This window comes from Chiloscyllium punctatum, chromosome 42, assembly GCF_047496795.1.
Source record: "Chiloscyllium punctatum isolate Juve2018m chromosome 42, sChiPun1.3, whole genome shotgun sequence".
NCBI lineage: Eukaryota > Metazoa > Chordata > Chondrichthyes > Orectolobiformes > Hemiscylliidae > Chiloscyllium > Chiloscyllium punctatum.
Window position 1 is genome coordinate 3,425,265 of NC_092780.1, and position 21,841 is coordinate 3,447,105.

Here is a 21,841-nt window from a genome sequence, read left to right on the forward strand (position 1 = left end):
CACATTGCCATAACATCATTACACTCCAGCCCAGTGATGCCCTTTAACTCAGTTGGGTGATGAAAAGGTTTCAACAGAAACCAAAATAGAAGATTGAAAAGAAACTGAGATTCAGTTTCTTTGTGGTGAAAGAATGAAAGGGGCTTGTGTTTGATTTGCTTGCTGCATGTCAAGTCTGTCTTGAATTTCTGGTTTGGTTCACAAGCTGATTCTATGAGGTGTTCTGTTAATTAAACTAGTACAGGAAATAGGCAGCTCTCTCAGCTGAGGTAAAAACAATGACTGCAGATGCTGAAAACCAAATACTGGATTAGCTGGCTCAGCTAGCTAACACCATCTGATTGCAAATGCAAAATTCTCAGCCAATCCTGTCAAATAATCATGATGTGGAGATGCTGATGTTGGGCTGGGGTGGACAAAGTTAAAAATCACACAACGCCAGGTTATAGTCCAACAGGTTTATTTGGAAGTGCTCACAACTCCCTGATGAAGGGGCTGTGCTCCAAAAGCTAGTGCTTCCAAATAAACCTGTTGGACTATAACCTGGTGTTGTGAGATTTTTGGCTTGGTCAAATAACATGAGTGAGGCTTTAATGTGGGGATTTAATGGCAGCAGCCTCTGTTCGTAACTGGTTCTGTATAGAATTTGATGTAACTCTCTCAAAGAGAAAACAGCACAGATCAGAAGCAGAGGCTTGAGGGTAGTGGGTAAAATCTTCAAACAGTTTTAAGGCAGAGATAGCTAGATTCTTGATGACAAAAAGATGAAAGATTATCGGGGATATGATCTTATTGAATGGTGGAGCAGGGCTTCAAGGGGCCAAGTGGCCTATTCTTGTTCCTCATTCGCATGTGTGTGCCCTCCAGCGACAGGCAGCTGGCAATGGGCTCATTCCAACTTCACTGGGAAAGTGATCTTGTCCAGGGTGATCTGCCAAGTGAGGTACTGGTGGCTCAGATGTACTGGGAGAGCTGACCTCCCCCCTGACTTGAGACCCTCGGTTAGGGCTCTCTCCTGCTTCCAGTTGGACCTCAGGGTCTATCCCCCCGCGTCCTGCAGAAGGATGTGCAGATTGAGGGGAATGGGGCTGGGCTGCTCTTCCCCTGTCAGCAGAGGTGGTCATTGGAACTGCCTAAGCTGCAGAGAAGTGCAGCTGAAGGTGGCTGAATGAAGTGCCTGCTCCAAGATCTTGAGGAAAACATTCAAAATTAGGAAGGATTTGAACAGGATAGATGGGAACATGTGATTCCTACCTTCTCCTCTCTGCGTTTCTCCACAGAACTTGCTCACCTAAGGCACATAATTCTTGATGTTTGCATCATATATAGAAACGATGGTTAAAAAACGTTTGGCACACTGGCCTTCATTGCTCACTAAGCGTCATAGAGATGTACAGCACGAAAACAGACCCTTCAGCCCAACTCATCTATGCCGACCAGATATCCCAACCCAATCTAGTCCCGCCTGCCAACACCTGGCCCATATCCCTCCAAACCCTTCCTATTCATATATCCATCCAGATGCCTTTTAAATGTTGTAATTGTACCAGCCTCTACCACATCCTCTGGCAGCTCATTTCACACACGCACCACCCTCTGTGTGAAAAAGTTGCCCCTTAGGTCTCTTTTATATCTTTCCCCTCTCACCCTAACTCTAAGCTCTCTAGTTCTGGACTCCCCCGATCCCAGGGAAAAGACTTTGTCTATTTATTCTATCCATGCCCCTCATGATTTTATAAACCTCTATAAGGTCACCCCTCAGCCTCCGACGCTCCAGGGAAAACAGCCCCAGCCTGTTCAGCCTCTCCCTGTAGCTCAAATCCTCCAACCCTGGCAACATCCTTGGAAATCTTTTCTGAACCTTTTCAGATTTCAAAACATCCTTCCAATAGGAAGGAGACCAGAATTGCATGCAAAATTCCAAAAGTGGCCTAACCAATGTCCTGTACTCAATACTCTGACCAATAAAGGAAAGCATACTAAACGCCTTCTTCACTATCCTATCTACCTGCAATTCTACTTTCAGTGAGCTATGAACCTGTACTCCAAGCTCCCTTTATTCAGCAACACTCCCTAGGACCTTACCATTAAGTGTATAAGTCCTGCTAAGATTTGCGTTCCCAAAATGCAGCACCTTGCATTTATCTAAATTAAATTCTATCTGCCATTGGCTCATCTGATCAAGATCCTGTTATAATCTGAGGTAAGCTTCTTCGCTCTCCACTACACCTCCAATTTTGGTGTCATCTGCAAAGTTACTAACTATACCTCTTATGCTCACATCCAAATCATTTATATAAATGATGAAAAGCAGTGGGCCCAGCACCGATCCTTGTGGCACTCCACTGGTCACAGGCCTCCAGTCTAAAACTTCTTTTAGAATGATGAGGGGTATAGATAGGGTAAATGGTCATTGTCTTTTTCCTAGGATGGGGGATTTCAAGACAATGGGACATATTTTTAAGGTGAGAGAGGAAAGAGATTTAAAAAACAAGAGTGCTTTTTTTTACACAAAGGGTGCTTCTTGAGTGGAATGAATGTCCTGAGGAAGTGGTGGATGCGGGTACAATTACAACATTTAAACAACATTTCGGTGAATACACGAATAGGAAAGGTTTGGAGGGATATAGGCCAGGAGCAGGCTGGTGGGACTAGTTCAGTTTGGGATTATGTTCTGCATGGACTGGTTGGACCGAAGGGTCTGTTTCCACGCTGTATGACTCTATGAGTCATGATAAGCAGTAAGATTGAATCTTGCTCCGTTGCAACAGTAACCAGCCTTCATAGATTTTTCTTTAATATTTTCAAGTGAAGTGAGTGTATCTCACTTGGCCAATATTTATTAACCATCCCTAGTTGCCCTTAAGAAGATGTTTGTAAACTGCCATTTGAACCACTGCAGTCAGTATGCTTGGGTAGACCCAAAATGCTCTGAGGAAAGGAATTTCAGGATTTTAAGTCATTGATACATTTCCAAGTCAGGACAGTAAATGGCTTGGTGGGTAACTTGCAGAGTATAGTGTATCTACTGTGCTTGACCTTCGAGCCGGAAGTGGTGATGGGTTTGAAAGGTGTTATTAAATAAGCCTTTGAGAGTTAATGCAACATATCTTGTGGATGGTACATTGCTGCTATTGTAAATCAGTGAGGAAAGGAATTAATGGTGAAGGTGGTGAACAGTATTGAGGTTAGTCAGTGTTGAGAGTGTTCCATCAGGTATGTCAGGAATAAAAGGATGACTAGGGTGGGTATCTGTCCAGTCAAGGATAGTAGTGGGACGTTGTGTGTGGAGGCAGAGGAGATTGGAGAGACACTAAATCAATACTTTTCATCAGTATTCACTCAGGAACAAGACGTTGTTGCTGATGTGAATATTGAGTCACAAGTGATTAGAATGGATGGCTTTGAGGTACTTATGGAAGAGGTCCAGGGAATACTGGATAGAGTGAAAATAGATAAGTCCCCTGGGCCTGATGGCATTTATCCTAGGATCTTCTGAGAAGCTAGGGAGGAGATAGCGGGACCATTGGCCTTGATTTTTATGTCGTCGTTGTCTACAGGAATAGTGCCAGAAGGCGGGAGGATAGCGAATGTGGTCCCCTTGTTCAAGGAGGGGAGTAGGGACAGCTCTAGTAACTATAGGCCAGTGAGTCTCACTTCTGTTGTGGGCAAAGTCTTAGAGAGAATTGTAAGGGATAGGATTTATGAACATCTGGATAGGAATAATGTGATCAAGGATAGTCAGCATGGTTTTGTGAAGGGCAGGTCGTGCCTCACAAACCTTATTGAGTTCTTTGAGAAGGTGACTAAGGAAGTGGACGAGGGTAAAGCAGTAGATGTGGTGTATATGGATTTTAGCAAGGTGTTCGATAAGGTACCCCATGGTAGGCTACTGCAAAAAATACGGAGGTATGGCATTGAGAGTGCATCAGAGGTTTGGATTAGGAATTGGCTGCCTGGAAGGAGACAGAGGGTAGTAGTTGATGGTAAAGGTTCATCTTGGAGTGCAGTTACTAGCGGTGTTCCACAAGGATCTGTTTTGGGACCATTGCTGTTTGTCATTTTTATAAATGACCTGGAGGAGGGGCTTGAAGGCTGGGTGAGCAAGTTTGCGGATGATACGAAAGTTGGTGGAGTGGTGGACAGCGAAGAAGGATGTGGCAGGTTACAGTGGGATATAGATAAGTTGCAGAGCTGGGCAGAAAGGTGGCAAATGGAGTTCAATGTAGTTAAGTGTGAAGTCATTCACTTTGGTAGGAGTAACAAGAAGATGGATTACTGGGCTAATGGTAGGCTACTTGGTAGTGTGGATGAGCAGAGGGATCTTGGTGTCCATGTACACAGATCTCTGAAAGTTGCCACCCAGGTAAATAGTGCTGTGAAGAAGGCATATGGAGTACTGGGCTTTATTGGTAGAGGAATTGAGTTCCGGAGTCCTGAGGTCATGTTGCAGTTGTATAAGACTCTGGTGCAGCCTTATCTGGAGTATTGTGTGCAGTTTTGGTCGCCATACTATAGGAAGGATGTGGAGGCACTGGAACGGGTGCAGAGGAGGTTTACCAGGATGTTGCCTGGTATGGTAGGAAGATCGTATGAGGAAAGGCTGAGGCACTTGGGGCTGTTTTCATTGGAGAAAAGAAGGTTTAGGGATGACTTGATAGAGGTGTACAAGATGATTAGGGGTTTAGATAGGGTTGACCATGAGAACCTTTTTCCGCGTATGGAGTCAGCTGTTACTAGGGGACACAGTTTTAAATTAAGGGGTGGTAGGTATAGGACAGATGTTAGGGGTAGATTCTTTACTCAGCGAGTCATGAGTTCATGGAATGCCCTGCCAGTAGCAGTGGTGGACTCTCCCTCTTTATGGTCATTCAAGCGGGCATTGGACAAGCATATGGAGGATAGTGGGCTAGTGTCGGTTAGGTAGGCTTCGGTCGGCACAACATCGAGGGCCGAAGGGCCTGTACTGCGCTGTATTTTTCTATGTTCTATGTTCTATCACACTTGTGTTTGCCTTGTAGATGGTCGAGAGGCTTTAGAAGATAGGATGTGAGTTACTCACTACAGGATTCTCAGCCAGTGTTTATATTGTCTATCGAGTTCAGTTTCAGTGCAATGGCAACTCTCAGGATTATTCCTAGTTGGGTATTCAGTGATGGCTTTACCACTGAACATAGAGGAGCAGACTTGCTCTGTTTTTATTTCACATTTCCACTGTCTACAGCATCTGTAGAGTTCTAGCTCACTGAGAATTTCTAAATTCTATTATAGCCTGAGATTCCCGATTCATTTGTGCCTTATCAGTCAGTAGACCCATGTTCAGTTGTGAAGGAAGCATCAGAAGTTCACTGCAGTCATATCAGGATCTGGGCTGAGGAAATAACATCCATTAACAGCAGCTATCGCTGCGCTATTAACTGAAAATCTCTTGTCCTATTTACACAAAATTCATGTTAATCCTAGATCACGGAAACTGCCTTCCCATATAGCTTGATATGTTTCTGTATTTTAATAATATGTAAATGAATGGTAAATTGATTAATTTCTTTAGAAACTGCAGATTGGAGAGGGATGGTTAGTATACACAGCAGTAAGATACCCAGGAACATGTTATAGAACAGAATCTAATTGAAGGGCCCAGATGGTTGAACCCACTGCAGTTTCATGGGTAGATACACCCAAAATACCATTAAGGAGGTCATTCCAGAATTTTGACCCAGCAAGTATGTACATATAGTTGACAAATATGACATAGCTCTAAGGCATGCTGGTGTGACTGGGAGCGACCCTATGATTACAAAGGAACATCACCACAAGTCCAAGGGAAAACTTAAGGCAAAGGATCAGTGAAGGGCCTCAGGGGACTAACAGAACAATTAACAAGTAGGAGATTCATAAGCAGCAGAACAATTCTTTTCAACATGTTGAGTTGAAATGTTTGACGAGCACAATGGTATAGTTCAGTGGTTTAAAACCAATGTCTGTGTTTCAGAGATCTCAGAAATGATTCCCAATGAGTGTTGGTGATATGAAGCTTTAGCCTAGGCCATGATAGAACAAAGAAAGAACAAAGAAAATTATAGCACAGGAACAGGCTCTTCGGCCCTCCAAGCCTGTGCTGAGCACCTATTTTCTGTCACCTATTTTCTCAGGACCTGTATCCCTCTGCTCCCTGCCCGTTCATGTATCTGTCTAGATACATCTTCAATGATGCTATTGTTCCTGCCCCTACCACCTCTGCTGGCAATGCATTCCAGGCACCCACTACCCCCTGCGTGGAGAACTTTCCACATATATCTCCCCTAAACTTTTCACCTCTCATCTTAGACTTGTGACCCCAAGTAATTGAGTCATCCACTCCGGGAAAAAGCTTCTTGCTATCTACGCTGTCTAAATCTTTCATGAATTTATAAAAGCCTCAATCAGGTCCCCCCCCCCCTCTCAATCTCCATCTTTCTAATAAAAATAATCCTAATCTACTCAACCTCTCCTCGTAGCTAGTACTCTCCATACCAGGCAACATCCTGGTGAACCTCCTCTGCACCCTCTCCAAAGCATCCACCTCCTTTTGGTAATGTGGCTCTCTGATATAAATGAATTGTATCAATTCACTCTCTTTACTGAACCATCTACAGTTACTCCCCAGAACATTAAGAAGCTCATGTAACAAGGTTTAAATTTTTATAGCATAATGATATGGGTGAAACATTAACCTTCCAATCAGCTCAGAATCAGAGTCATACAGCAGAGAAACAGGCCCTTTGGCCCAACGCATCTGTGCCGATCAGGTTTCCTAAACTGAACTCGTCCTATATCCCTCTAATGTACCTGCCTCTACTACTTCCTTTGGCAGCTTGTTCCAAATATGCACCAGCTTGTGTAAAGGTTGCCCTTAGGTTCCTTTTAAACCTTTCCCCCCCACACCTTAAACCTATGCTGTCTCGTTTTGGACTTGCCCACCTGGGGAAAAGACTTTGGCTATCCACGTTATCTATGCCCATGTTTTTAATAAACCTCTATTGTGGTAATTAGCCAGTAAATGAATTTCTGTAACATTGTTCAGATAGAAGTTTGAAAGGTATATTCTCTTTCTGGGATTCACTCTCTGTGCCTTGCTTTAGTTACTTCTGCCTCCCATTCTTGCTCAATGATTGCCATTTTCCTTGTGATTTTAGAGAATGGTCAGAAACAATCCACAATCTTTATATTGCAAAAAAAAATCTGATTTTAGCAAATTAATTTTCTACCAATAATGAGGTAACTCTAAGCTGAAATCCCTCCACAATAAAACAACTTGCATTTACATAGCTTAAGTTATGAAAGTCTTCTAAGGTAACGCATATGAGAGATTAAATGACAAATAACACTGAGCTACATAAAACTGTATTGGTCAAAAGGATAAGTTTTAAAAGGAACATTTTTAATGGGAAGAGAGAAGTGAAGAGAGTTAAGGAGAGAATGTCAGAGGTCAGGGCCAAAGTAAAATTAACAGTGACAAATATCCTGTAAATCTGTATAACGTGAAGCTGATGGGGCTGTTGATGGGAAAATTAAGAAACAGGAGCTGCTATTACTCAGATAATTTACCTCCACACAATCCACCTGCACAACCTTTCCTGAAAAATACTCAAGTAATATTGTTAATCTGTCTCCAATCTACAGCCTCATCGCTCATGGATAATTATTAATTAAAATACTTGTTGTCTCTGTTCCTGCTCCAGAAATGCACCATCTGTGAGAATAATCATTCCTAAACAGAAACCTTGCTTAAAGCGAAGCTGGATAACATTGAAATGTTGTACTTCTATTTCTCAAACCTTTTTGTTTAATTTCCCAGATAAACTGAAACTGAAATGGATCAGCCATAGAAATGCAGTGACCACAATAGCAGATCGGAGACTTGGAATCCTGCAGTCAGTAACTCCCCTCCTGACTCCCCAAAGCCTGTCCACCATCGACAAGGCACAAGTCAGGGGTGTGATGCAATATTCCCCACTTACCTGGATGGGTGCAGACCCAACAACACTCAAGAAGCCACACATTGTTCCAAAGTCACTTGATTGGAACCCATTCACCCCCTCCATTACTGATACACACTGGCAGCAATGTGTACCTTCAAAAAGGGCATTGCAACAATTCATAAGGGTCCTCCAGCACCACCTTTACAACTTGCAATCTCTACCACCATGAAGGACCCCAGAGTAGCAGATACCTGGAAACACCAGCATCTGCAAACTCCCCTCCACATCACACGGCATCTGGACTTGGAAATGCATTGCCATTTCTTCAGAAACTGGAACTAGATTAGATGGGATTGCAGTTGACAATGAGGAGGTTTTAGCAATTTTGGAAGATCTGAAAATAGATAAGACCTCTGGGCCGAATGAGATTTATCCTTGGATTCTCTGGGAAGCCAGGGAGGAGATTGCAGAATCTTTGGCTTTGATCTTTATGTCATCATTGTGTACAGGAATAGTGCCAGAAGATTGGAGGATACCAAATGTTGTCCCCTTGTTCAAGAAGGGGAGTAGAGACAACCCTGGTAACTATAGGCCAGTGAGCCTTACTTTGATTGTGGGTAAGGTGTTGGGAAAGGTTATAAGAGATCAGTTTTATAATCATCCGGAAAGGAATAATTTGACTATGGATAGTCAAAATGGTTTTGTGAAGGGTAGGTCAGGCCTAACTAACCTTATTGAGTTCTTTGAGAAGGTGACAAAACAGGTGCTGACGGTAAAAGTGGTTGATATGGTGTATATGGACTTCAGTAAGGCTATTGCACAAAATACGGAGTTTCAGGGTTGAAAGTGGTTTAGTGAATCGGATCAGAAATTGGCTCGCTGAAAGAGGACAGAGGGTGGTGGTTGATGGGAAATTTTCATCCTGAAGCTCAGTTACTAGTGGTGTGCCGCAAGGATCTGTTTTGCTGTTTGTCATTTTTATAAATGATCCGGATGTGGGCATAGTAGGATGGGTTAGTAAATTTGTAGATGGCACTAAGATAGGCAGAGTTGTGACAGATTGTGCCGAAGGATGTTGTGGGTTACAGAGGGACATGGATAAGATGCAGAACTGGGTGGAGAAATGGCAAATGGAGTTTAATGCGGAAAAGTGTGAGGTAGTTCACTTTAGCAGAAATAACAGGAATGCAGAGTACTGAGCTAATGATAAAATTAATGGTCGTGTAGATGAACAGAGAGATCTCAGTGTCCAGGTGCATAAATCCTTGAAAGTTGCCACTCAGGTTGATAGGATTGTTAAGAAGGCATACGGTGTGTTGGTGTTTATTGATAAGGGGATTGAGGTTTGGAGCCATGAGGTCATGCTTCAGCTGTACAAGTCATTGGTAAGGCTACACCTGGAGTATTGTGTGCAGTTCTGGTCACTGCATTATAAGAAGGATGTGGAAGCTTTGACAGGGTACTAGGATGTTGTCTGGTATGGAAGGGAAGTCTTACGAGGAAAGGCTGAGAGAACTGAGGCTGTTAGATTGGGTGGACAGTGAGAGCCTTTTTCATCAGATGGTGATGGCTCTCACAAGGGGACATAGCTTTAAATCGAGAGGTGATAGATTTAACAGAGATATCGGGGTAGTTTCCTCATTCAGAGTTGTAGGTGGCGTGGAACAGCCTATCTGCAACAGTAGGAGACTCGCCAACGTTAAGGGCATTTAATTGGGCATTGACATACATATGGATAATAATGGTCAGATGTAGGTCAGATGGGCACCAGATTAATTTCACAGGTCGGCGCAACATCGAGGGGCAAAGGCCTTGTACTGCGCTGTAATGATCTATATTCTAAAAGCATTTTTGTGGAAAGGGTTAGTTAGGCTGTAGTGTAATATTTAAACTATTTAGGGTTTTGAGGAGATAAGTCAAACAGTATGAGAAAGACTGTTAAGACAAGTGGGCAAGGTACTGGGGAGGAGGGGGTAGGTATCAGATAGGCATTCAATCAGTAGATTCATTTAATAAAGTTTGAGTTGTGAGCCATCTTTGATTCGTACACTTCCCATATCTGCATTGAATAAAAGTTTAAACAAAGAAACTGGAGTCTGTTGTAGTCTGAAAGAAGGATTAAAGGGTTAGGAATACCCTTTCTATGATAAGTAAAAGCAATGGGTTAGGCATAAAGTTCAACTTAAAAGGTTTTAATGACAGACCTGGCTAGAAATGGAGCAGTTAGAATGACTGTTATTGGACAAGTTATAGGATCTTCAGAAGGAAAAGGGAAATTGACTTTGAAGGTTGCAATATTGATGAAGGACCCAGCAATGGTAAAGTAGCATAATTGGACAGTGGAAACAACTTGAATGTGTTGATGGGCTGTTTCCTGGCAACAATTAAACTTACAAACAAACCAGCTATCAACTTCACCTCGGCCCAAGTAGCCTCACTGACAAAAGTGACAATGATCTGAATGATGAACACTAGCTATTGTGGTGCCTGAGTGGACATTCGCAAACATCAGAACCTTGTTCTACATTGTCTGACAAAACATTGCAGACCACGGTGATTACAAAAACTGATAATGATATAAATGATAATTCCATTACCACATATTTCCAGTTAGGAGTTATTGTATTTTGCAGGTAATATGGGTTAGAATCTCAAAACTACTGTATTATCACATGACATCTCTTGCAAAATCAGTCCTCCCCCATTATCTTACCTCCCATTACATTTGCATAAATCAAATAAGCTGTTGTGTACCTAAGGATAGAATCTGCAACCAGGGAATTTCATATACAGATCTCAGCAGTCAATAACCCACTTTAAGAATAGGTTACACTGAAATATGAATTAGAGCATATGTGGCCAGTGTAACATTACTTTCTGAAGACTCCTTACGTCACTTTAATAATTCACACAAAATATAAATGATAAACAGCCTCAGATTCTTTTACTATAAAAACACTTCCGTTCTGTGGTTTGAGAGCTGCTCCTGTTTCTGTTAAACCCAAATTACAAAATTGCTGCTTGCCCTTGGCTGACCATTACTCCTAAAAAGGTCAGCTCTGTGAAGGGCCATGGTACCATTCGCCTTTGTGTAAAAGTTCAATATTGAACATCTAGTCAAACCAGATGTTGGCCTGAGTCACAAACTGACAATTCCATCTAGGAATTTTCATTTTCATTTATAATGTGAATACATTTCCTCTCAAGTTTGCATACAGATTGGATGTCAGTTTTAATGGGACATGAGTCTTTCAGAGACCACACAACCACCCTCCAGGTGAAAATGTCCAATGTTTATGGCAAGGGGAGGGGGGGGGGAATACCTTGACGATGCCACTAGGTTTTGTGCTGATCTGCTAACCCAGTGTTGCCCAAAAGAACTCGCTGACTAGACACAGGTGTGGTTATTGTGACACTTTATGAACAACATGAATATTTAAAATAGAAAGTAACTCACTTTATTTAAATTTTTGAACCAACCTGTTCAGAGTTGTTATGATACACCTCGGGAGCAGGTGGGACTCAAACCTAGGTGCCCTGGCTCAGTGATAGAGGCAGTACCACTGTGCTACAGAGCCCTGCTTAGAAAACACCTTGCATGCAATAATTTGAGGATGGGTTATTAAGTAAATCAAGGCTGGAACAGATATATTTAAACAGTAATCAAGCATTATGGGACAAGGCAGGAGAATGGAGATGAGGATTATTAAACCAGCTGTAATCTCATTGAATGGGGGAAGGGTGGGCTCGAATAGTTGAATGACTGTGGTTTATCGATATTGACTTAGCCATCAGAGACAGAAGGTGGTGGATCAAGGTTTTGCTCCAGATATTTAAACACAGTATTGAGTACAGGAGTTGGGTGGTCATGTTGCGGCTGTACAGGACATTGGTCAGGCCACTTTTGGAATATTGCGTGCAATTCTGGTCTCCTTCCTATTGGAAGGATGTTGTGAAACTTGAAAGGGTTCAGAAAAGATTTATAAGAATGTTGCCAAGGTTGGAGGATTTGAGCTATAGGGAGAGGCTGAATAGGCTGGGGCTGTTTTCCCTGGAGCATCGGAGGTTGAGGGGTGACCTTATAGACTTTTATAAAATCATGAGGGGCATGGATAGGGTAAATAGACAAGGTCTTTTCCCTGGGGTGGGGGAGTCCAGTAGGGCATAGGTTTAGGATGAGAGGGGAAGATATAAAAGAGACCTAAGGGGCAACTTTTTCACGCAGAGGGTGGTATGTGTGTGGAATGAGCTGCCAAAGGAAGTGGTGGAGGCTGGTACAATCGCAACATTTAAAAGGCATTTGGATGGGTTTATGAATAGGAAGGGTTTGGAGGGATATGGGCCGGGTGCTGGGAGGTGGGACTAAATTGTGTTGGGATATCTGATCAGCATGGACGGGTTGGACCGAAGGGTCTGTTTCCATGCTGTACATCTCTATGACTCTAAATGACTATAAGGCATCTATGACATTCTGTAGGCTGACGTTTCAATGCAGAATTGTGCTGTGCCCTTAAGAGAAACTGGAAGAATATGATGTGGTGGCATTGTCACTGGATTGGCAAGAATCAAGAGGACCCACTTATTGATTTGGGAACATAGGTTCAAAGATTAGATTAGATTCCCTACTATGTGGAAGCAGGCCCCTTTGGCCCCATCAGTCCACACCAATCCTCCAAAGAGTAACCCACCCAGACCCATTTCCCTCTGACTAATGTACCTAACACTATGGGCAATTTAGCATGGCCAATTCACCTGCCCTGCACATCTTTGAACTGTGGGAGGAAACCAGAGCACCCAGAGCAAACCCACGCAGACACAAGGAGAATGTGCAAACCACACACAGACAATCACCTGAGGCTGGAATCGAACCTGGGACCCTGGTGTTGTGAGGCAACAGTGCTAATCACTGAGCCACCGTGCCGCCCAATCATCACAGCACTTGGTGGAATTTAAATTTAATTAATAAATCTCAGAAACGGTGACCCAGAAATGATCATTATTTATTGTTAAAACCCATCTGGTTCATTAATGTCCTTCAGGGAAAGAAATCTGTCGTCCTCACCTGGTCTGGCCAACGTGTGACTCCAGACCCACAGCAATGTGGTTGACTCTCAACTGCCCTCTGCAAAGTCTGAGAAGTCACTCAATTGAAGGACAGTTGGGGACAGTCAATAAATGCTGGCTTTGCCAATAATACTCATCCCACAAATAACGTTTAAAAATACTGGAAGTACTAGAAAGATGCCATCTGCTCTTTCAAGAGGATGGAAAAAGAGCCATGGCATTATAATATATATATATATAGAGAGAGAGAGAGAGACATTGCACAAACTCTGATATTTCATAAAATGATAAAGCAAGAGACCTAGTATAGTTCACAAACATACCATGGTGGTAAATATTCATATCGACAAGGTCAGTGGTGTATATTATTCATTTTTCAAATCAGAAGTACAACAACCAACTTCAATGGAATCTCAATGGGTTCAAATTCCACCATGGCAACTAACTGGAATTTAAATTCAATTAAGAGAATCTCCAATTTAAATTAAAATAAAGCTAGACTTTGAGTGCGACCATTAAACCATTATCACTTTAATAGTCAATTCAAAACATAAATAAATGAAGAGGAACCTCAAAAACATTTTGAACATTTTTGCCTATAAAACATTTTGGTCCCACGGTCATGAAAGGTGCTATATAGATGCAAGTTTACCCTATTGCTATTGCACCCAAAATACAGAACTGTCTATTGCCCTTGGCTGGCCTTTGCTCCCAGGTAGCAGTAAAGAAAGATCAACTCTGTGAAATGCAGTGATACCATCTGACTTAAGGTAGGATTCCAATATTGAGCCTTCTTTCGAGATGTTGGCCTGAGTCACAAACTGACACTTCCATCTAGGAATTTTCATTTTAATTTATAAAGTAAATGTGTTCCCTCACAATTTTGCGTATATGTTGGATGTTGGTTTTCACAAAATTATGGGAAGTGTGTCTCTTCGAGACTACACAGGTGAAGTGTTAAATGGTCACGGCCGGGGCTAGGGGGCGGAAGAAACAACTTGACTCAGCTGCTGGGTTCTGAGCTGATCTGCCAACCCAGTGTTGCCCAACGGAACTTGCTGACGAGACACAGGTGTGGTTATTGTAACACGTTATGAACAACATGCAATATTTATAGTAGGAAACACCTTGCATGCAGTCGAGGTAAATGTGGATATTAACTGAACCGTCTGAGTCAGACCTGCTCCAGGTTTGTTGCCAAAATGTCTAAACCTGGTCAGTTTTCTTGTGCATTTTATTCCGATAATCTGTCCAATCTTGACATCATTTAGTGTTCAGGCAGACCCAGGAATTTATTTTTATAAAACTTTCTAGTTCTGAAGAATCATACCAGACTCAAAACGTTAACAGTTCCCTATCTCCATAGATTCTGCCAGAGCTGCTCGGTTTCTCCAACGCTTTGTTTTTATCATCGATTTCTCGCACCCAGTATTTTGCTTTTTATTTATTAAAATCTGTTTCTAAACCATTTGGAACTTCCTAGACTTCGTGGTTGTATTAGACGTAAAATCCCTACAGTGTGTGTGTTGGGGAGCCTGGGGGTGGGAAGCCATTCGGCCCATCAGCCTCCTTCATCACTCAGTTAGGTCATGATTGAATACTTACTCTCTCTCACTTACAAACACACAAACCTATGAATTTCTGTTAGTTCCCTCAAGGCCAGCAGTCTATGACTGAATAATAACTTGCATTTAGATAGCACTTTTAACATAATAGCTTGCCTCGAGGCATATCACACGAGTGTTAAACAAAAGCTGACACAATCATAGTCGAGTTAGGTCATTTTTTTTAAAAATCAGCTTTAAAAAATGGGTTTCTGAACCTTCCCCCCCCCCCCCCCCCCCCCACTATACTCTGCCACTCTGAATTCTCTTTGAAATCCTCTGGTTACACTGTACACTCAACGGCTTCCACACTAAAGCTGGGAGCCAGTTTATCTAGCATTCACTGGTGACCAAATACAATCCAGTGTCGTTTTGTTTTTGCACATGTAAGGCTTCTCCTAATTCCTTTTTACTGTGATTCACCCCCATCGTCCTCCTTTATATTGTCTCAAAAAGATACGGGGAAATCTCACGCACACACAATACAGTACAATGTCTGGTTGAAACATTCAGTTCCAACCTTCCCACCCCAGTGGGATGAAGTGTCCTCCTGTCCTTGAGCCCCATCAACCCCCCATCCATTTTCTCCAAGTGGTTTCCACACTCCAAGAACCCCGCGTGGAATGTTCATCCCACGAAGATGAGTCTTTGTTCAAATAACTGACTCCAAGAACCAGACTGAAAACCCACAAGCTCCTCTCTTCCAGGTAAACTGTTCAGAGCAAAAACGATGATGCTTCTGAAGTTGGAAAGGGGATTCCAAGACTGTTCATCTTTAAAGTGTGTGGGGGAGTGAGCGAGGAGATTGCCGGTATTTACCCCTTAGACAGGTCGCAGGGATTAACCCTTTAAACGGAAGGTCCGGCTTGACCCGGCCGTGGTTACTGACGGACGATTTATTTCATTCTGTGCAGGAGAAGCCTCTGGTTTCTACACGGTCCCGGGGCTATAGCCCTCCCCGGGAAGGGGGTCATCGGTCCCGGTGGGAGGTTCAGGACTGCGCACCCTCGCCGTTGCCTGAATCGTTGTAGAAGCCGGGGCTTTCTGACAGACTGGTCCGTATTTTCTTTTTCTCCTTGAACCTGCCAGAGTTGGAGACTCTCACGTGTCTGCCTTTGGTGCTTTTGTCCACGATTTTCTCCAGACGCGCTTCCAGCTCCGAGTCCTCCCCGTTCTCGGGGTTGCCGCCGCCCTCCTTAATGTCGGGGCTGCTCCTCTCCCCCGGGACCTCGTACAGAACCTTCGCGCTGTTCTTCTTCTTGCGCAGGAAAGTAAGTTTCCACCAGCTCGGTGGAGCAGACTCACCCATCCCTCTGACTGACTCGGCAAACACACACAGTGGACTAACTGCACTGTCTTAGCGAAGTCTACAAACTACCACCTCAGAGTAGCTCATCGCTTTTCTGCGGGAACACACTAAACCTTAAGTAACTCCCCTCACTCTTGGCCAGGCTCCAATCTCCCGTCCCCCTTGTCAGTGACAGTGACTGTCTCACTCTGTGTCTCGGTCTAGGTCCGTGTGAGTGTCTGTATCCCTCCAGCAGGTAAATAGGAGCTCACCTGCCCAGGTATAAATCCACCTGAGCACAACCCCCTTCTGTCACGTGGCCGAGAGAGAGCTGTGACTCATTGGCCAATGGGGAGTATTTTACATATTTGGGAAGGCGAGACTCAGTCACCGAGTTACTGAAATTTCCTGAACTCCACCCTCTGTCCCTGACCGGGTTGGGGGGAGGGGGGGGGGTAATGTGGAACATAGGTAGGGTCGGGGGTGTGTATGGGGATATGGGGACGTGTGGGTATGGGGGGAGTGTGGATGGGGGTGAGGGGGATTTGGCGGTGTGGGTGGGGAGTTATGGGGTTAGTTGTGGGGAGGTGACTGGGGACATGGGGGAAGGATGTTGGGGGGGCTCAGGTGTGTGGGGCGCAGCGTGTGGGTGCTGGGGTGTGCACGGCGGGTGGGCGGTGAAGTTTGTGCGGAATATTCTGAGGCCTTCTCTCTCCCAGCAAGCTGTGGCCAGGAAGCTCTTCTAACAATGGGCCGAAAGGCCTCTCTTTCTGCATCCATGGAGGTGTTTCTCAAAGTACACTAATCGTCATTTCAGATAAACGGTGCAGCAAGTTTGTGCACAGAAAGATCCCATAAGGTAACTTTGGGATCTGACCAGCTTTTAGCGTTTCCAAAGGGATCACTCTGAATTCCACTTAAGATCATAGAGGGAGGAGACTTTTTGGCCCATCAAATCTACAATAAATCTGCACTATTCCACCTTCCTATTCTAGGCCTACAGTCATGAGTGTTATGATATTTCAAGTGTTCATCCAAGTACTTTCTAAAGGCTTGGAAATCCCACCTGAACTACCCTCCGTGGTAGTGCATTCCAGATCCCTCCCGCTCTCTGGGTGAAAAGATTTTTCCTCAAATCCCCTCTAAACCTTTACTTTAAAATTGTCACACTTCATTATTGACAAACATTCCAAGATCCCTCTGAGTTTCCTAGTTAATTGAGTACTCCCTTCTTCTTAAAATCTTCTTTCTCAGTGTCAATCACCCAGGCAATCTTTGTGTGTCATTGACAAACCTACTTATCACCTCCCACGTTCTCATCTACATTGTTTAGATAGATCATAAACCATAAGGGGTACTGTAACCCTTTTGCTCTCAATTCTGTGTCGTTTGGTCATGTTCCACAAGCACCTGATGAAGGAGCAGCGCTCCGAAAGCTAGTGCTTCCAAATAAACCTGTTGGACTATAACCTGGTGTTGTGTGATTTTTAACTATAAGGGACCCAGCGCTGATCCTTGTAGCCCTCTATAGTCCCTGGCATCATGAAATGTACAGACACTGAGCACAGAAGCTGCCAATTTAACTCTCCGTCATTGATCTGTGGTGTTCCGTATCTCATTCAGTCTAATGAGATCAGTCTGCTTTATGAACAAAGACTGGCTTCCTGCTGAGGTGTTTCAGAAAGCCACTCGACTACATTAACTGCTTCTCAAGTGTCTGTGGGTTTCAGGTTGCCTCACTGTTTGGGACTGTTGTGGACTTAAAGTGACGTCCACAAAAAGCAAGGGTGATGCAAGAAAATAATTTTTCACCCAGCAGGTGGTTAGAGTATGGAATGCAGTCCTGGAAATGTGGTGGAGGCAAGTTCAAATGAAGCATTCAAGACGGCATTGGATAATTATTTGGATAGAAATGGTATGCAAGGCTAATGGGGGGCGGGCGGGGGGAGGAGAGTAGGAAATTGGTAATGATTCTTAGTTGAAGAGAAGTGCAAGCACGATGGGCCAAATGGCCCAATAAATTGTCCATAGTGTCCGGGAATGTGCAGGCTAGGTGGATTAGCCACGGGAAATGCAGGGTTGCAGGAAGAGGATTGGGTCCGGGTGGGATGCTCTCCCGCGGGGAGGGGGGTGGGGAGCGGGGTGGAGGAGGTGGTGAGTTGATGTGGACTCAATGGGCCGAATGGCTTGTTTCCATGCTGTGGGGGATTCTGTGACGTGGCTCTGCAACTGACTCCACGTACATTTTTGCCTGTCGTTTGTGCTCACCACGTTCCAAGGGCTGAGAGGATCCCATGGTGTAGTGGTTCTGTCCCAGGCCATGAAGGTGCAGGTTCAAGTCCTGCCTCAGGATGTCCATGAGAATTTGTCCTAACGCATTCAAACAGGTTAATTAAACAAAAATCTGAGGCCAGTCTCCGACCTGTCCTCACCTTCAGTGGCAGCGTCCACTATGGCAGGGACGGTAATCGTTCAGTTAAATAGTCAACAAAACTTCAAGGGGGGAACACACTGAACTCTCAGTCAAAATGTGTGTGTTTACATTTCCAGTTGAGAGATTCGGACCCGTTCTCCAGGCTGACACTCCTTACGTCACTACGGAGTCAGTCAATGTTTTGTTTTGATTCGTTCATGGGATGTGGGTGTCTCTGGTTTGGCGAGATGCCAGCCTCAAGGTGTCTGCTTGCACCACTAAGGTCCCACAGCCTAAAAAAATCCCATTTTGAAGAGAAGGGAATCCTGCACAGTACCTTGGCTAGCATTTATCCCTCAGCTGACGTCACCGACTGTCCGGCCATCATCCCAGAGTTATATGTGGGATCTTGCTGTGCGGTGGTAGATTGCTCCATGGCTAAACCTCAAAGGTACAACAATAGCTATAAAGTGATTTAGAACAAACTGAGATCGTGAAGGGCACTATATAAATGCAAAAGCTTTGTTCAGCCATGTCACAGGTGGCACACAGGTAAACAATGATAAAAAGGAAGGGTTTGGCTTTGTCACAGTCACATGGGGTGTGATTTGTGATTTGTGACTTTGGTAAGGGCCGCTTCGATGCGATGGCAGCTGTGAAAAACAGTTTAGAGACATTCAAAAAGGAGTTGCAGAAAATCCGGAAGTCAGCAATGTGTTCAATATCTCTGAAAAGGGAAGAGATTGAAGATAGGAAGGTAGCTTGATATCTACATACTATTCTTCAATTACTCAGAACCCAACAAACTCAGTCAGGTTTTGTAGTGAGTTTGAGTTACTCTGTCTCACTGATTATGAGTGAGTGTTGTAGCTCTGACACTGAGAGTTGAGCTGGGCACCACCTAGTTCAGTGCAGCCATGTACTGACCTTCACAACAAGGTAACATTTCACCAGGTGACTCAGCAAGAAGGTGTTTTGCTAAACAAGTCCCCTGAGGCCAGTTAAACTAATATTGCCAGGGTTAGTCATGTTAATAAAAGCTGCATTCTCCACTGACACTTGTTGATTGTTGCACCTGGGAACTGGCTGTCTGAGAAAATGTATAGGAGGTAAAACAAGCCATGGGTACACCAAGAATAATCTTTACATTCACTATCTTGGGCATCCTGTTGCACCCATGTTGGCATTTGGAGTGTTTGACGGGGACCATGTACAGACAGTTTACTCTATATCTAACCCTCTGCTATCCCTGTCCTCGGAGTATTTGATGGAAAAAGTGTTGAGTGAGTTTTACTTTCATTTTAAGAGTAGAGAAAGCTTTATTCTGTATCGAACACTGTCCTACACCTGCCCTGAGATGGTTTGATAGGGTAAAGGAAGCTTTGTTCAGTAGCATACCCGAGCTGTCCCTGTCCTGGGAGTGGTTGATGGGGGACAGCGTAGAGAGAGCTTTACTCTGTATCTAACCCTGTCCTGGGAGTATTTGATGGGGACGATGTAAAGGGAGCTCTCCTTTATAGCTAAACAACAGCAATATGGTTGACTCTGAACTTCAAGAACAGTTAGGGATGGGCAACAAGTGCAGCAACACCCTTTGTTCCATGAAAATATATTTTAAAAAGAATGCACTTGTCCTGGGAATGAAATAAAGAAGCAAAAATAAATTATCAAATTTCCAAAATATTTATATCGCTGACCTTGAAATAAACATGTCTGTGAATTAACCCAGACTAGAAATAACGAGGAGCAGATCGCATTTAATTAAAGATTGATCTTCATACATTTTATTACAAATGAAACATTTAAATTCTGATTCTCATGTTGCCGGGGTGATACTTGTATCTTCTGTCTGTGCAGTGTTTGTTTGTGTCAGTCGCCTGGTTACCTGATTTTGTCACCCAGTGATCATCACCAGCGGAGTGTCTGATAGCCAGTGTAACCTGATACTGTGCACTGAGCCCTCTGCTGGTCCCACCCCGAAACCGAACCAACTCTCCTCTCTCACCGTATGTCTGTGGGAACTTTGCCACCCCACCTCCGGGATTGCCTTCAGCTGTGCTGGGCGAGGATGTTTCCCAAACACTCGGGGTTGCCACTGACATTTTGATGTCGTCGTCCGTCCCCCCTTCCCCCCCCCCCCCACCCAATGTGGCCCCAGGGTGAGTCGCAGAGATGAACAAAATGCTTGTGTTTTCCCCCTGCATTTATACCTGTCACTGACTGTGAGCGATTGTGCAAAACCAGTTTCACGCCCAGTATCAGTCTCAGGCCTCTGTTATTCTCGTCTTCTGCTGACAAAAATAGAAAATTAAAATATAACAGAAGATACCGACAGCGTGTGATAGGTTGAGATTTCTGATGTTATATACTTTGTGTTCTCCTTCATTTACTTAAGACCATTAAACCTCCAAATTGTTGACTTTAATTGATGTGTTCAACACACAACATCCGCCCCCTTGCTGATATCGAACCCTCCTCACACCGAAGACTTGTCTAGTTGATGGTGCCTCAAGGGCACAGGACTTCCTCAATAATTGGATGTATTTATTTTTACCCTGGACTGACTCCAGCAGCTATAGATGAAATATGGCTAATGGGACAGGTTAGACTACTCTCAATGCACAATGCCAAAAGAAACTGGCAAATAATAACTTCCATAAAGTGAAACTCGACTCTGAAAAAGACACTAGCTGCCTGCTTCCTCTAGAATGGTTGGCTTCAACAGAGCAACCATTGAAACTAAGAGATGCCACTGGCTCAGTGGATAGCACTGCTGCTTCACAGCGCCCAGGTTTGATTCCTGCCTCGGGTGACTGTTTGTGTGGAGTTTGCACACTCTCCCCGTGTCTGGACGGGTTTCCTCCAGCTACTCTGGTTTCCTCCCACAGTCCAAAGATGTGCAGGTCAGGTTAATTGGCAATGTGAAATTGCCCATAGTGTTCAGGGATGCACAGGTTAGATGCATTAGTGTAGATGTAAGAGTAGATGTAGTGTAGAGTAATAGGGTAGGGGAATGGTTATTAGATTAGATTAGATTACTTACAGTGTGGAAACAGGCCCTTCGGCCCAACAAGTCCACACCGCCCCGCCGAAGCGTAACCCACCCATACCCCTACATCTACATTTAACCCTTACCTAACACTATGGGCAATTTAGCATGGCCAATTCTCCTGGCCTGCACATCTTTGGACTGTGGGAGGAAACCGGAGCACCCGGAGGAAACCCACGCAAACACGGGGAGAACGTGCAAACTCCACACAGTCAGTCGCCTGAGGCGGGAATTGAACCCGGGTCTCAGGCGCTGTGAGGCAGCAGTGCTAACCACTGTGCCACCGTGCCGCCCACAGGTTCTGGGTGGGTTACTCTTCGGAGGGTCTGTGTGGATTTGTTAGACCAAAGGGCCATTTTACACACTGTATGGATTCTAATTCTAAAAAAATGTTACACTCCACAACCATCAGCTGGAAACAGAACAGCATAGTAACACAAAGTGTGTTTCACATCCCCTGGG

At 44.1% G+C, this 21,841-nt stretch overlaps 2 protein-coding genes across 2 annotated transcripts in view; one reads left to right on the forward strand and one right to left on the reverse strand.

The window, feature by feature from the left end:
• Positions 1-14,873: 14,873 nt before the first annotated feature.
• On the reverse strand, positions 14,874-16,198 carry prr15lb (proline rich 15 like b). Its single transcript, XM_072561223.1, has one exon. The coding sequence runs from the start codon at positions 15,936-15,938 to the stop codon at positions 15,621-15,623; it is 318 nt and encodes a 105-aa protein (XP_072417324.1). The 5' UTR covers positions 15,939-16,198; the 3' UTR covers positions 14,874-15,620.
• Positions 16,199-18,759: 2,561 nt separating this feature from the next.
• Positions 18,760-21,841, forward strand: part of cdk5rap3 (CDK5 regulatory subunit associated protein 3) — a 71,424-nt gene continuing 68,342 nt past the window's right edge. Inside the window, exon 1 of the mRNA XM_072561226.1 lies at positions 18,760-18,781. The gene's annotated coding sequence lies outside the window, so the exon portion shown is untranslated. The remainder of the gene's footprint in view (positions 18,782-21,841) is intronic.